The sequence below is a fragment of the Grus americana genome, chromosome 2 (genome assembly GCF_028858705.1).
Source record: "Grus americana isolate bGruAme1 chromosome 2, bGruAme1.mat, whole genome shotgun sequence".
In the NCBI taxonomy this organism is placed as follows: domain Eukaryota; kingdom Metazoa; phylum Chordata; class Aves; order Gruiformes; family Gruidae; genus Grus; species Grus americana.
Genome location: NC_072853.1, coordinates 167,991,887 through 168,005,128, shown reverse-complemented (window position 1 = coordinate 168,005,128; position 13,242 = coordinate 167,991,887). Strand labels below are relative to the sequence as shown.

General features: G+C 48.7%; 1 protein-coding gene across 3 annotated transcripts in view; it reads left to right on the top strand.

Annotated features, from left to right (window-relative positions):
• The window catches only part of SETD2 (SET domain containing 2, histone lysine methyltransferase), a 69,449-nt gene that overhangs the window by 4,457 nt on the left and 51,750 nt on the right, over positions 1–13,242 (top strand). Inside the window, exons 1-2 of one of the 3 annotated variants that reach the window (XM_054818672.1) lie at positions 9,045–9,076; positions 13,186–13,201. In XM_054818672.1, the coding sequence (XP_054674647.1) occupies positions 9,060–9,076; positions 13,186–13,201 (33 nt within the window). In that variant the 5' untranslated portion in view covers positions 9,045–9,059. Of the gene's footprint in view, positions 1–9,044; positions 9,077–12,842; positions 13,202–13,242 lie in introns of those variants that run through there. The other 2 variants (XM_054818671.1, XM_054818670.1) reach the window with 2 other exon arrangements.

The window sequence follows — 13,242 nt, the reverse complement described above, 5'->3', positions numbered from 1 at the left end:
TGTGCAGCAAAGGCGGGGTAGATCTGCAGTGTTTCGCTTCAGGGGAAATTAAGAAAGGGAGGAAAGTAAAAAATAGATGCCCATTTGGCTTTGAGCAGTTGAGGTCCTTGTGGTTTCTGCCAATTCAGATGCCTGTAAATCAGAAAACCGTGCATTTTTCCAGGAGCTGGCTGTGCGTGAGCATGCTGGGAATACGTTTTTTCCTTTAGTTTTCAAGGTTTTAGGTCTGCGGATTGGTGGTGCTCCTCTACGGTGGAGTGACTGAGGATGGAATGATGTGTGCGAACGGGACAGGGAAAGTCACGGCCTCGGGATGCCTCCCCGGGAGGGTGTGCTCCAGCAGTCGGGTTTCTCAAAAATGAGGAAGTTTAGCAGCTGTAGGCTACCCAGACAATATATTTTGAGTTCCAAGTCATTCCGTGTACCTTTAGTCACTCAAACACGTGCACGGATAATTACACGCTCCACACTTCGTATGCAAGAGCAGCTAATATATAAACTCAGCTCTCCTAAATACTACGGTTTGGTGATCGCTCGGAAAAGAGATGGAGAGATCCCTGGTTTTTGAAGGGAAAATGTTTTCAGATGGTCCTCTTGTCTTAATTATTTCTAATTTTCCGTCTGCAATTTAATATTTTCCTTGCAATGGCTCAAAGTGGGCTTAAAGTGGATAGGTGACAGCCTTCCTTCGACGTCCTGTGTTAGAGACCTGGTGACGTAATTCTAAATATAATTTGTTTGTGTGTATATTTAGACAGGGAGAGAGGATTTATAAACACCTACTTTTAATAGACACAGAAGCATAAAGAAAAATTAATATGTTTGCCATATGTACTTGACTTTCATCCCAATTAATAGACTGGCTGCATTTTGTTATTTAGCTGATAATTTAGATTTATTAAAGAGACAAGCAGTGGTGTACCGGTGGAGCCGCGCAAGCGGCTTTGGTGCAACTTCCTCGGCGCTGCAGGGAGCGATGAGGAGCCGCAAAGCTGCTGTCCGAAGGCTCAGGTCATCGTCGGGGGTTTAACGCCCGCGTAACCCAGGAGCAGTGGTGCTCGTTATGTTTTACAGCGTCCCAGGCTACGCTTTGTTTTCATTTTTCCTTGCCAGAACTGGTAGAGTTCATTGAGAAAAAGTCTTGAGAATGTCAAAGTGGGGCTCTGTTTTTTGTAGGTTTGGTAGGAACCTTGCTGAAAAAGGTTATTATTTTTTTCTTTACTTTTTTCCTGACTTTTCCCATTGTATTTTTTTTAGTAAACTTCCATAAAAATGCTCCATCCCTGCAGCTGCTCCTCTCTAGCAAGCTTCAGCCTTTTGGGATTCATCCCCCAGAGCATCTCCCTGAGAGCCTGAGGGCTGACATGGAGCAGGACCTGAAATTCAGGGGAAACGTGGGCCAGGAGTTAGACTTTGACCCGAAATGTTGTCACAGGAGGAAGAGCTGTGGGACTGGGTCTGGGGAAGGAGCCCGAGCCCGAGCAATGCTCGACCGTAAACACCATTTTTAGGACCAAACACGGATTCCTGCTGGCTTTACCCAGGATCGCTCAAAGATTTTACAGTTTCCACAGCATCCCGCTGTAATTGTATTATCGCCTTTCTATTTGAAATGCATCAGCGGAGGTTTTGCAGCTAGAAATAAAAAGCATGTCATTCTGAGTTAGCAGAAAACAATTATTTTTAACATTTGCAGCCTTCTGTAACATCAGTGTCCGGCAGAAAAAACTCCAGAGCCTAGTGCTTGGAGTTTGCCTGCGCAGCCCATTCCCAATTTGCACTTTTATTGCAAATAAAGGTATAAAGGAGGATGAATTTATCTGCTCCTACAGTAATTTCCTTGCCTGGCATCACCTTGTGTTTAGCATTGCCACAGCAGCCTGCCGCGATGTTGCAGAGCCGTAGCAGGGTGCAGGTTTTCACTCATTAGCTCTCATTTCTTCTTGTCGTGTTAGGCTGGGTTTAATCTCGGTAAAATAGTTTTGATTTAAAGCATTCGATTCTCCAGGAGCTGGTGTTGCAGGGAGCTTGGGTTTATTTTCTTTTATTGAATTGAGAGCAGCTCCCAAGATGTCTCCTGCTGCTGACTTAACCTGCCAGGCAGGTTTTGTAATAGAAGATTAAACTTCATCTATAATCACGTAAGAAATAAATACGTTAAGGATTTTATATTAAAGCAGCAGCCTTAAGCTTGGCTTGGGCGTTGCAGCGTTTTATTTATGGCACTGAGACAACAAAGTTTTTTGGGGTGCACGGTGCGGGTTGCAGTTCCTACCCTTTGAAGTCTGAATTTAGGGACACCCGATTATGGGAAAGTAAATTCTTGTTAAACTTGGGGTGAGTTTGGGGTAAGGACGGGACGTTTTGTGAACGCAGACTTTGATATGGTGAATTACGGAAGTGTTTGGTGTTATATGTGTGTGTCTGAATTACCAGGTATCCTGGCTACGATGGCTCAAGGTGAAAATGTAAACTAAAATTTAATGTTTTTACCTCCGTGTGAAGCTTGTAGGATACATCTTTTACGAACCTCTCCTGCTTGGGGAGACAGGACTGCTCCTGCCTGCTTTCTGTTTTCATAGAGTCACCCCAGCCTGGTTTGGGTGGGCAGGGACCTCCCAGCCCACCCAGTGCCACCCCTGCCACGGGCAGGGACACCCTCCACTAGCCCAGCTTGCCCAAAGCCCCATCCAACCTGGCCTTGAACACTGCCAGGGAGCCAGGGGCAGCCACAGCTTCTCTGGGCACCCTGGGCCAGGGCCTCAGCACCCTCACAGGGAAGGATTTCTGCCTCACATCCCATCTCCATCTCCCCTCCTGCAGCTTCAGGCCATTCCCCTTGGCCTGGCACTCCCTGCCCTTGGCACCAGCCCCTCTCCAGCTTTCCTGGAGCCCCTGCAGGGACTGGAAGGGGCTCTAAGGTCTCCCCGCAGCCTTCTCTTCTCCAGGCTGAACCAGCCCAACTCTCTCAGCCTGAGGTCTCCAGAGCAGAGGTGCTCCAGCCCTCGCAGCATCTCCGTGGCCTCCTCTGGACTCGCCCCAACAGCTCCGTGTCCTTCTTGTGCTGGGGACCCCCGAGCTGGACGCAGCACTGCAGGGGGGTCTCCCCAGAGCGGAGCAGAGGGGCAGAATCCCCTCCCTCGACCTGCTGCTCACGCTGCTGGACACGCAGCCCAGGACACGGGTGGCTTTCTGGGCTGCCAGCGCACGTTGCCGGCTCATGTGGAGCTTCTCGTCCCCCAACACCCCCAAGTCCTTCTCCTCAGGGCTGCTCTCCATCCATTCTCCACCCAGCCTGGAGTTGTGCTTGGGATTGCCCTGACCCATGTGCAGGACCTTGACCCTGGCCTTGTTGAACTCCATGTGGTTCACACGGTCCCACCTCTCCAGCCTGTCCAGGTCCCTCTGGATGGCATCCCTTCCCTCCAGCATGTCGACCCACCACACAGCTCGGTGTCACCGACAAACTTGCTGAGGGTGCACTCGATCCCGCTGTCCGTGTCACCAATAAAGATGTCAAACAGCGCCTTCTGCCGCTTGGGCGGTGTGGCTGGAGCACTTGCTAGTGAAGACGGAGGCAAAAAAGTTGTAGGCCCTGATGAAGCTGAGGGACTGGCCAGAATTCCTTTGTGCTGCACTTAAGGTGTTCTCCTGCTGACCTGTGATCCTTTTGTGGAGAAGGCGATGCCGGGGATCACTAAGGTGACACATCTCCACGCCACGCGTTGTGGGTGGCTTTGATCCGACTGCATCCCAACGCGGGCAGTGTAGATATTTCCACCTCACCAAGTGACACCAGGCTCTTCGGGTTGTGGAAGACCTCCCCAAGGCCACCAGCGGGGCCACCGGTGTGATTAGCCTTCTCCTCAAGCATGTAGACTCTTTGCAAGCCCAGCGGTGCGTGGGGAAACAGAGAGAAATCTTTATTTTCAAGGCACTTTAGGAGACAAAGGGGGGTATTTGTCATGCGGGCTTGGTGATGATAAGGCCAGGTTAGGAATTTGCTCATCGGGACAAGGAAGATCCCGCAGGCGAGGCGGGAGGGCGATACCCGCAGGTAGGTGAAGGAGGGGTAACCCCCCGTGTTTTTACCCAGTCCAGAAATGCAGCGGGCGAGAAGTCGCCCTGCAGAAGATGCCATGTAGCCCAGGGGCTGCCTGGGAGCCGGTGGGTTCCCCGGGGGTCCCGCAGAGCCAGTCCTTCCCCCCGCTCTGTGTGCCTGCCCTCCGAGGGAGGGGCCTTGCCTTGTGCTCGGGGGTTTTGGGTTGGTTTTTTCCCCCCTTTTTAGCCCACAGACCTGATTACCCAGAGCCATTGCTCCGGTCAGATGAAGCCTTAAACTCTCTGCGTGATACGTGGCGGCCCGAGCTGCTGACTTCTTTACCAAGAGTGAAGCCCTGTGCTGGTCGCCGGTAGTGATGATCGTAAGTCAGCTTAGATATTTCTGATTATTAGTTGTTTTTTTTTTTTAAATTCAGTATGCTTTCAGGCCCCTCGCCTTCCTCTGCTTCCCCTGTCGCTGCAGAGGAATGCTTTAGAGAAGCGTTGGCAGAACTTGAGCCTTGTATTGCTTGAAAGCTGGGTGGTGCCACTTGCTTTTCAGCAGGATTTAAATAGTGAAATTATTTTCCTGGTATCGAACATCTTTTAACTTAATTAGAGCAGTTTAGTTCAGCACATGCTGAATTTTTTCTGTGCAGCCCGGTGATTGCACGGGATGGCATTGGAGCAAAACTAAACCCCAAACTGTTTCTTTTTACTAATTCCACTAATTCCTTTTCCCTCCGAGTCTAGAAATGTTACTCGAGTCAAACGCGACCGTCCCCGCCGGGTTACGACGGCAGACGCCGTACTCGAGAGGGAATTTTGCAGAAGGCTGCCACTTGCTTTCCCTCCTTTTGTTAATGAACTTGGAGGGTATTTGCTATAAATCTGCAGCAGAGATTTAGAAGATATTTGCCGCTTCTCGTGGTGGCAAGCGATTTTGGCTTGCGGGCTCGGTATCCCGGTGGGGGTAGCTGGGATGTGTAATGCAAGCTTAGCGAGTCCTAAAAGCGGTTTTGTGCTGGTAGGAGAAATGTCTTGTTGCTTGGGTGGTGTAGTAGTAGCGCCTGCGCTTAAACCAGCGTCGCAGCCTCGCTGTTGCAAACACTGTTTGTAGATGTTTGAAAATATCCGTGGCCCAAAGAACCTGGAAATAAATAAAGGTGGGATTGAGGGGGGCAGATAAAAAATGTTGGGGATGGGGATAGCCACCTTAGTGACTCGTTCAGGTTGCACGCAGGCTGTTGCGGAGCTAGGAGCCGACCCTGAGCTTTTAAGCCTGGCCTAAGCTTAAAAGTCTTAATGTCGGCCTTTTGAATTGTTAGAATTGAATTGTTAGAATTGAATCGCCTCGCACGCTGCAAGCAGCGGTGTGCTTTGGTTTTAACCTGGTTTTTTTGGGTTTCTTTGTGCAATTCCTGGGGCGTCCCTCCCGCCGGTGGTACCCCACGGGGAGAGAGCGATGTCAAACCGTCCTGCCTTCCCCTGCTTGTGTGCTGGAGGTGATAAGCCGGAGGTGATAAACTGTATTTGTGTTAAATCCAGCCTCATCCTTCCCCGGGGGCAACTGCAGCCCTGGACGGACAGATGGCTCAGGGCGTGTGTGCGGGTTTTAGGAGTTAATTGCATCAGGTAGGGAAAATGCAGCTTAAGAGCACCTTGTATGTGCGAAACTTCTCCTTTTGTGGCTGTTTGTGCCTGATCACGGGGAAAGGAGGTGATTTTGGAGGCAGGGATTACCTGAAAAGTGATCCCATTTAAATTTTGTTGCTGGGAGGATGCTAACTCTAAAAGCTGCTGCTGCAATCTCTTTTTCCCTGCTCCGAGAGGAGGAGGAGGAGGAGGAGGAAGCTTTCCAAGGACTGATGCTCCCACATACCGTGCCAGAAGCTGTGGTTTCGAGTTAAGCTGTGAGTTTGTGCCCTCTCTTTTTGTCACCGTCACTCTTCTGTCCCTCCGTCTGTCCTCATCCTTTCCCTCGCTGTACTGGTGCTCTGCCGGTAAATCCCTTGCCCGGCTGCCATGGGAACAACGTTGCTTATGATGATTACTGTCACGATTTCAAACTCGATTTCTTCTTTAGACGTGCCCTGGCACTGGGGAGAGAGGGAAGAGCGGGAGCCATGTGCGTGGTGGTGAGTTTGGGAATTCCTGGGCAGTTTTGGGGAAGGAGCAGGGTCCTGTGATGCTTTTATTGGAGCACAAGACTGGAGACCACTGGAAATTATTTTCTTCTTAACCGGGTCTTTTTCCTGAAGTAGAAGATCCTACCTTCTCTAAAACACTAATGTTATCAACACACGGATAACTAAATAGTCAGTAAATGAAACTTTGGCCAAAAAACCCCCCAAAACCTCAACCTGTGGCTTTTCACGTGCTCCTGCCTGTGTCTGTTTTCCTTTGCAAGAGGAGCAGCAGCAAAAGCAAATTATTTTCAAACCCCATCCTTTTCCCCCCCTTTATTTTTCCCCCTTCCCTTTAGGGTTTGGTCACTGTCAGTGGACTTGCCCCCGGAAGGGTCTGCACCGGCTCCGCCGGACCCGGGGCTTAATTCATAGCTCGGGCAGAAGTCCCTTTGCCAACGCTGCCAGTTGGCGAAGAACAGGCATTTTACCTTGCACCATTTTATTTTTTATTTTTTTTTAAGCCTATATTTTCCCCAGCTGCGGAGAACGGAGTGTAAATGCCTTCAGTAAAAAATTATAGCGCTGTAAGTTTTCCGTATTGCGTTGTAATGCCTCTTGAATCTGTTCTCGGTGGCTCTCTGCCAGCCAGATGAGAAGCGGGACCCCGGGCTGAAGTGGAAGCTGCGGCAGCTGAGTTTTTTTTTAATCTTCTTCACGCCTGCTGTTGAAATGGGTTGTGTCCGGGGTTTTGCTTGATTTATAAAATTCATTTCAGGGGGGTGGATTAGGAGAGAGCGTTCACTGATGATTACAGGTGACTCCGTACACCGGTAACCCTTAATTTATGGTAAAAGAAAAAGCCCGTCCTGGCATACTTGAGCCTATGCAGGATGTCACTCAGCCCTTAAAATTTTGTAAATGAAGGAAGGAAAACTTATTTTCAGTATATTCAGCTACTTGTTTTCCTTGCACGTTCAGTCCTCTCTGTTCTTTCCTATTTCAGCATGGGAGAAATGGTTTCTCTTCCCCTGCTCCAAACTTACAACTCCAAATCCAGAGAAAATGTTGTATAAACCGGCAAATGCTGATGTAGGAAAGCTGGGGCTGGGTGAGCTGGACCTGGGGGATGTGCCGCGGGGACACGTAAATACTTACAGCTGCCTTGACCTCATTTTCTGGGCGGCTTGGCTTGCTTTCAAGCTTCTGTTTAAATAAGATGTTTGGCACTGTTAGGGATTTCCCCCCGCCCAGGTGTGCTTTAGCCTTTCCTCTGTCCATGGCTTTTTGGGGGGAAGGAGCAAGATTGTCTATTAACTTTCCTGCTTTTTTTTTTTGTTTGTTTTTGGTTTTTTTTGTTCTGGTTGTACATTATCCGGTCGTGGTGCAGAATTTTTGGGAGCAGGGACACGTTTGGGTATTAAGAGCCAGACAGGCCAGACCTTGCCCATTCTACAGTGAAATCTACCCAGATATTTCTTTTTTGGCTTTAGAATCTTGCCGGAACTGCAAATTTCCACCCGAAATCTTTGTATTTCCTTCTGGTTTGCTTAGCCCTGGTGACGCGGATAAAGGTTCGTGGTGTTACGTGCCAGTGGATCCATGAGCAGCGCTGAAAGTCCGGCTGCATCCCCATGCTGGCAGGACATTTCTGGCTAACCTGGCCTAAGCAAAACAGTCTGGAGGTTGGGATTTCCTCCGGTTTGAGTGCTGAACTTTTGCATTTTATTTCCTTTCTTCAGAAAGCAAGGTAATTGCCCAGGCGGGTAGGCTTTCAGATGGACCTATGCTAATGCCTGCACAATAATACCCTGTCGTCAGCTTAAAGCAAGGTGAGCTGAGTGCCTGCTCAGGATGGGGCTTTTTAGGCTTGCGGGGTGGTTAGTCTTGCAGATGTTTAGATAAGAAGAGCTTTAGGCTTCCAGTTTTTTCTCTGTTAAGAAGAAGAAAATAAAAAAAAAAAAAGAGGACACAGGGGAGGTGAGGCTCATCATGTTTTGTCTTAATGCAGACCAGCATTTCTCATTTAAACTTCAGAAGCCTGAAGGCATTTTTTTTTTGTTTATTTTTTTAGCATAAGCAAAGCCTGGGTATAGTTCAGATTACGATACGGATTACATCTGAAAAAGGAGAGAAGTGTCGTTCGTGTCAGGCTGTTTAAGCATCTAAGAAATGCTGGGGCTGCTGAACCTCGGAATTAAAATCCAACCTTATTTCTTAGAAACACGCCTGTGACAAACCTGGGATGTTTCCATGAGTAGGAAAGCTGAAGGAATAAAACCATGGAAAGAGAATAGTATGTATGGCCATTGATACATTTTAAATATCAAGAATTTGGTAGAAATGTGGGTCCATAGCCTTAAAAAAGCCTTTCCTGCAAATACCAGCTCCTCTGGGTGGCGTGGGGATTTGGGATTTACTGGCTGCTGTGGTTGCTGCGGGGCAGTCGTGCGTTTGGGGGGGGGTGTGCTAGCACATCTTGTTCTCACCTGGTATTTGCCGTTAGTTAATCAGATCTGACTGGCAAATTGTTCTTTTAAATTTTACTTTAGGGCCAGACTGTTTTTTATTTTTAATACTAATACATAGGGCTACGGTAGACGAATAAAAGACAGTTGCCTGTTTTTTTTGTTTTGTTTTTTAATTTATTAACCACTTGTTTGTAGAGGTCTTCAGTTTTGCTTTGAGTTTTATTTTAGGTTTTAACAAACCCTTTCTCTTGGCATTCACAGAAACGAGCCACAAAGTGCATGAATTCAATGCTAATTTTAACAACGCTCTTCCTTTTCACTACCTGCAGATAGCAAGGTGCAGCCAGCGGGAAACAAGTGGGATAGCTCTAAACCTCTGGGGCTGGAAACCTGCTGGAAAACCTACGGGTTGTGTGTTCGGATGGATCCCCAGCTCGCGTACGCTCTTGTTGTGCCGGGTCTTCTGCGTGCCAGCTACCGCACTCCTTCCTCAGGCTTGTAACGTGGGGGATTTTATGTAACTTCAAACCCAGCGTGGGAGGAATTTGGCAAAAGGTTTTCGAGCGAACAGCAACGCGTTGGCTAATTTTGGAAATCTACTTATAATTTTTTTTTTTATCTGGAGTGAAGGAAGAGGCTGTAAATGGAACTGGGATCCATAACCCAAGCCAACTACCTCCTTTATTAGGGTTAACCTGGGCGAGGGCGCCCGTAGCGTGGTGGGATGACTTTCTGCTGCTTTAGCTGGTGATGGTAATTCAGGAGGAACAAGCACTTGGGCATCACTGGCTGAAACACCCCTGCAGTGAGGGAACACTGCTGTTCCCTCTCTGAGAAGAATTACTTCTCTGTCCAGTAGAAATGAAATCCTTCGTATAGGCATCTAGGGCTGTACAAGAACCATTACCAGTATGGTCATACCTGCTTCATTCTTACGTATTTTATTTTAAACAAACAGTTTAATTCATGCAACGCCTTCTATTTTGTCCCTTCTTAACTGTTTTCTATCTTTTAATATTTTGATTTCTCACTTGCCACCCTTTAAGCTGCTCAAATTCTAGCAGTCCCCCCGCCAAGGGCAGACAAGTCTCGCTACCGAGTGGCTTTTGAGCAGCAAGATCATCCGTTTCGTAATGCAGCTCACTTTTCCCTGCAAGATTTGTCTCCGGGTTTTGAAGGATCTCGACAATCTACTTTTCCCCTTCAGCGTATTGCCGTTTTCTCGCCTGGTTTGACCCCCCGAGTGCAGAATCTGGTGCTCCGCCGTGCGCCTTGGTGGAGTGGCCGTTGCGAGGTGGCAGATGCTGAGGTTGCTCTACCGACGTCGTGTTTCGTCTGGGAAATCTGCTGCTGTGGATGTGAGCTTAGAGCTAGCCCGGATCGTGCCGTGATTCCTGTCGTTTTGTAGGCGTATCTTCTTGGAAGGGAGAAATTTGTTCTTAGCTTTCAGTTTTTGCAGACCTCTAGTTCATGTAGCCAGCATTTTAGCTTAGTACCGGTTTTATGCAACATTTCAGCAACAAGAGCAAAAATGGATTGTTAAGAGGAATTACTTTTACAGCAGGATATTAATTATAAATACTAAACTTCATTACCTGTCTCCCAATATAGAGCTACTCAAATCTCTGTTCTTATGTATAAAGAGACAGTTATTTCATTTTTGGCTTAGGACCACCAGCTTTCATCTGTTGGTTGTTATACTGTGCTGCATCACAACGCGTCTGGTTGTGGATGTATTGAAATCTCCATAGAATCATAGTATCGTTGAGGTTGGAGAAGACCCGTGAGGTCATCGAGTCCAACGTTGTTGGCTGCACTAGACCTCAGTCCTGTTCTCACCCCTTGTCAACGCTTGTGTTTAACACTCAAAATATGTGACTGTCAAGTGTTGATGTCCTGGAAGTCTGTAGCTCCACTTTCTGTAATCCTAAAAATGAAACCTCCTTTCAGGCATTAATTCACGTTGAAGTGCTGTTCTTGGAGGGCTTCTGCCCTCCTCTGCATCTGCAGTATTTTGAATTCATGGCTTGCTTAACCCCATTAAATCACAGCCATGCCCTCATGTACTCCATGGCTTGCTTAAACTCCTGGCTCTTGTTTCCTCAATGAAAACAAACCCTGCTCTTGCTGCTGTAAGAGTAATTTATAGCCTATTAAGAAGCTTTATCAATTGGATATGAGCCTTTGTAGAGGCAGGAGTGTATTACTGGTGGTGCTAGGGCTTTCTAGAGGGTTGCTCCTAATTCTCTGTAGATGATGGTTTCAGTGGGGAGGTAGGTGGTTATTGCCGTGCCATCACCGCGTTGGGTCCCTGCCGCGGTGATGCAGAAACCGAGAGCTTTGGCTTTCTTTTCCAGAAACCGATACTTCTCAATTAGCTGATGCTTGAAGTGAAATCTGTGAACCTTTTCTGCAAGCAATCTTTCACTGTGTCACCACGACAGTGCTGAATTATGGCTCAAAAGCTGAGAAAATTTAGCAAAGGTCCAGCTGAAAACTTCCCCTGTATCTGTAAGGTAGACAAGGAAAAGGCTGTCTGCGTGCAAACGTAAAGGTGAGAGCGCTGGGGAGTGCTTTTGGACTTCTACTAGAAGAAATAGCAGATAAAAGCAGGTGAGCCCAGAGGGTTGTGATCAGCGGTGCAGAGCCTAGTTGGAGGCCTGTAGCTCGTGGTGTGCCCCAAGGGTCAGTGCTGGGTCCGGTCTTGCTCAACATACTCATCCCTGACCTGGACAGGGGACAGAGTGCACCCTCAGCACGTTTGCTGACGATACCAAACTGGGAGGAGTGGCCGACACACCCGGAGGCTGCGCTGCCATTCAGTGAGACCTGGACAGGCTGGAGAGCTGGGTGGAGAGGAACCCTATGAAGTCCAACAAGGGCAAGTGTAGGGTCCTGCGCCCAGGGAGGAATAACCCCAGCACCAGGACAGGGTGGGGGTGACCTGCTGGGAAGCAGCGCTGCTGAGAAGGACCTGGCAGTCCTGGTGGACACCAAGCTCTCCATGACCAGCAGTGTGCCCTCGTGGCCAAGAAGGCCAACGGTGTCCTGGGGTGCATGGAGAAGAGCGTGGCCAGCAGGTCCCAGGGAGGTTCTCCTCCCCACCCCCCTGCTCTGCCCTGCTGAGGCCACATCTGGAGTTGTGTGTCCAGGTCTGGGCTCCCCAGTTCAAGACAGATGGGAACTACTGGGGAGAGTCCAGCGGAGGGCTGCGAGGATGATGAGGGGACTGGAGCATCTCTTGTGTGAGGAAAGGCTGCGAGAGCTGGGGCTGGTTAGCCTGGAGAAGAGAAGACTGAGAGGGGATCTCATCAACACTTATCACTACCTAAAGGGTGGGTGTCAAGAGGAAGGGGCCAGACTCTTCCCAGTGGTGCCCAGCGACAGGACAAGGGGCAATGGGCACAAACTGGACCACGGGAAGTTCCATCTGAACATGAGGAAAAACTTCTTCCCTCTGAGGGTGACCGAGCACTGGGACAGGCTGCCCAGAGAGGTTGTGGAGTCTCCTTCTCTGGAGAGATTCCAAACCCGCCTGGACGTGATCCTGTGCAACCTGCTCTGGGTGATCCTGCTCTAGTAGGGGGGGTCGGACGAGATGATCTCCAGAGGGCCCTTCCAACCCCTACCAATCTGTGAATCTGTGAGCTGTTGACATCTTGGTTAAGATGTATTGATAACTGCTGAAGCTTTTGCATTTGCTTCTGTAGTCTTCCTTTGGGGGCCGAGAAATTCGCTGAAACTCTCCCAGGTATCAGGCAGAGCAAGAAGAGAGTGGTCGTGTTCTTGTTCCTTCTTCCTCGTAGGAGAAACTGCTTTGCTCGTGGTATCGGAGTGAAGAACTTAGGGAAACAAAGAAAAGTTGGTCTTTCCCGTTGGCTCGGCATTGGCAGGTCGGGTTGGGTCAAGGTAATGCTTCACATTAGTTCGTTGTCAAGCTGCCAAGGTACTGATTAATTAATTCTAAGGATCATAGAAAATAGCCAGGGCTGCAGCTTCGTAGCAGGTCATACAGCAGTAAGGTGTTCATAAGTGTCTTTAATTTCCGGTGGTGAGAGAGGCAGATACTTTCACTGTTTCTGGGCTGCTAAGGGAAATACTAAAGTGGAAAGAAAACCAAATTGAGCTTCCTACATCTGATTTTCAGGATTTTATAGCTGTGTTATCTCTGCAGTGGCTGTAGAAATAAGGTTCTGGCTGGTTTGTAGACCCTCAGAAGACAACACCAAGACAGCAGTTTGCTCAAAAAACGTTTGCTCTGCCAAAGTCCAGCATTATTTTCAGCATTGATATTCTTGAGCTTCGAAACTATGCCGTGCTCCCCTTCAGAGGTGGTTGGCGTGTCTGCTTGACCGTCGGGTGACGTTGGCAGGGACATCTCTTGCGGTGGGATTACTTGTAGGGTTGGTGTTGCCCTCGCCCTGTGTCCCCAGGTCCGTCCTGTTCGCGGTGCCAGAGATCTAACTTCACGTTTCTTGTTTCTGCCCGATGTTTACGCCTTCTTTTTATGTTTTCTTTTGCATGTTTTCTCGGCTGGATTGCAATAGAGAAGAAGAAAATGAGGTGAGTAGAACTGATTCCTTTCTTCGCGTAGCTCCCGAGAC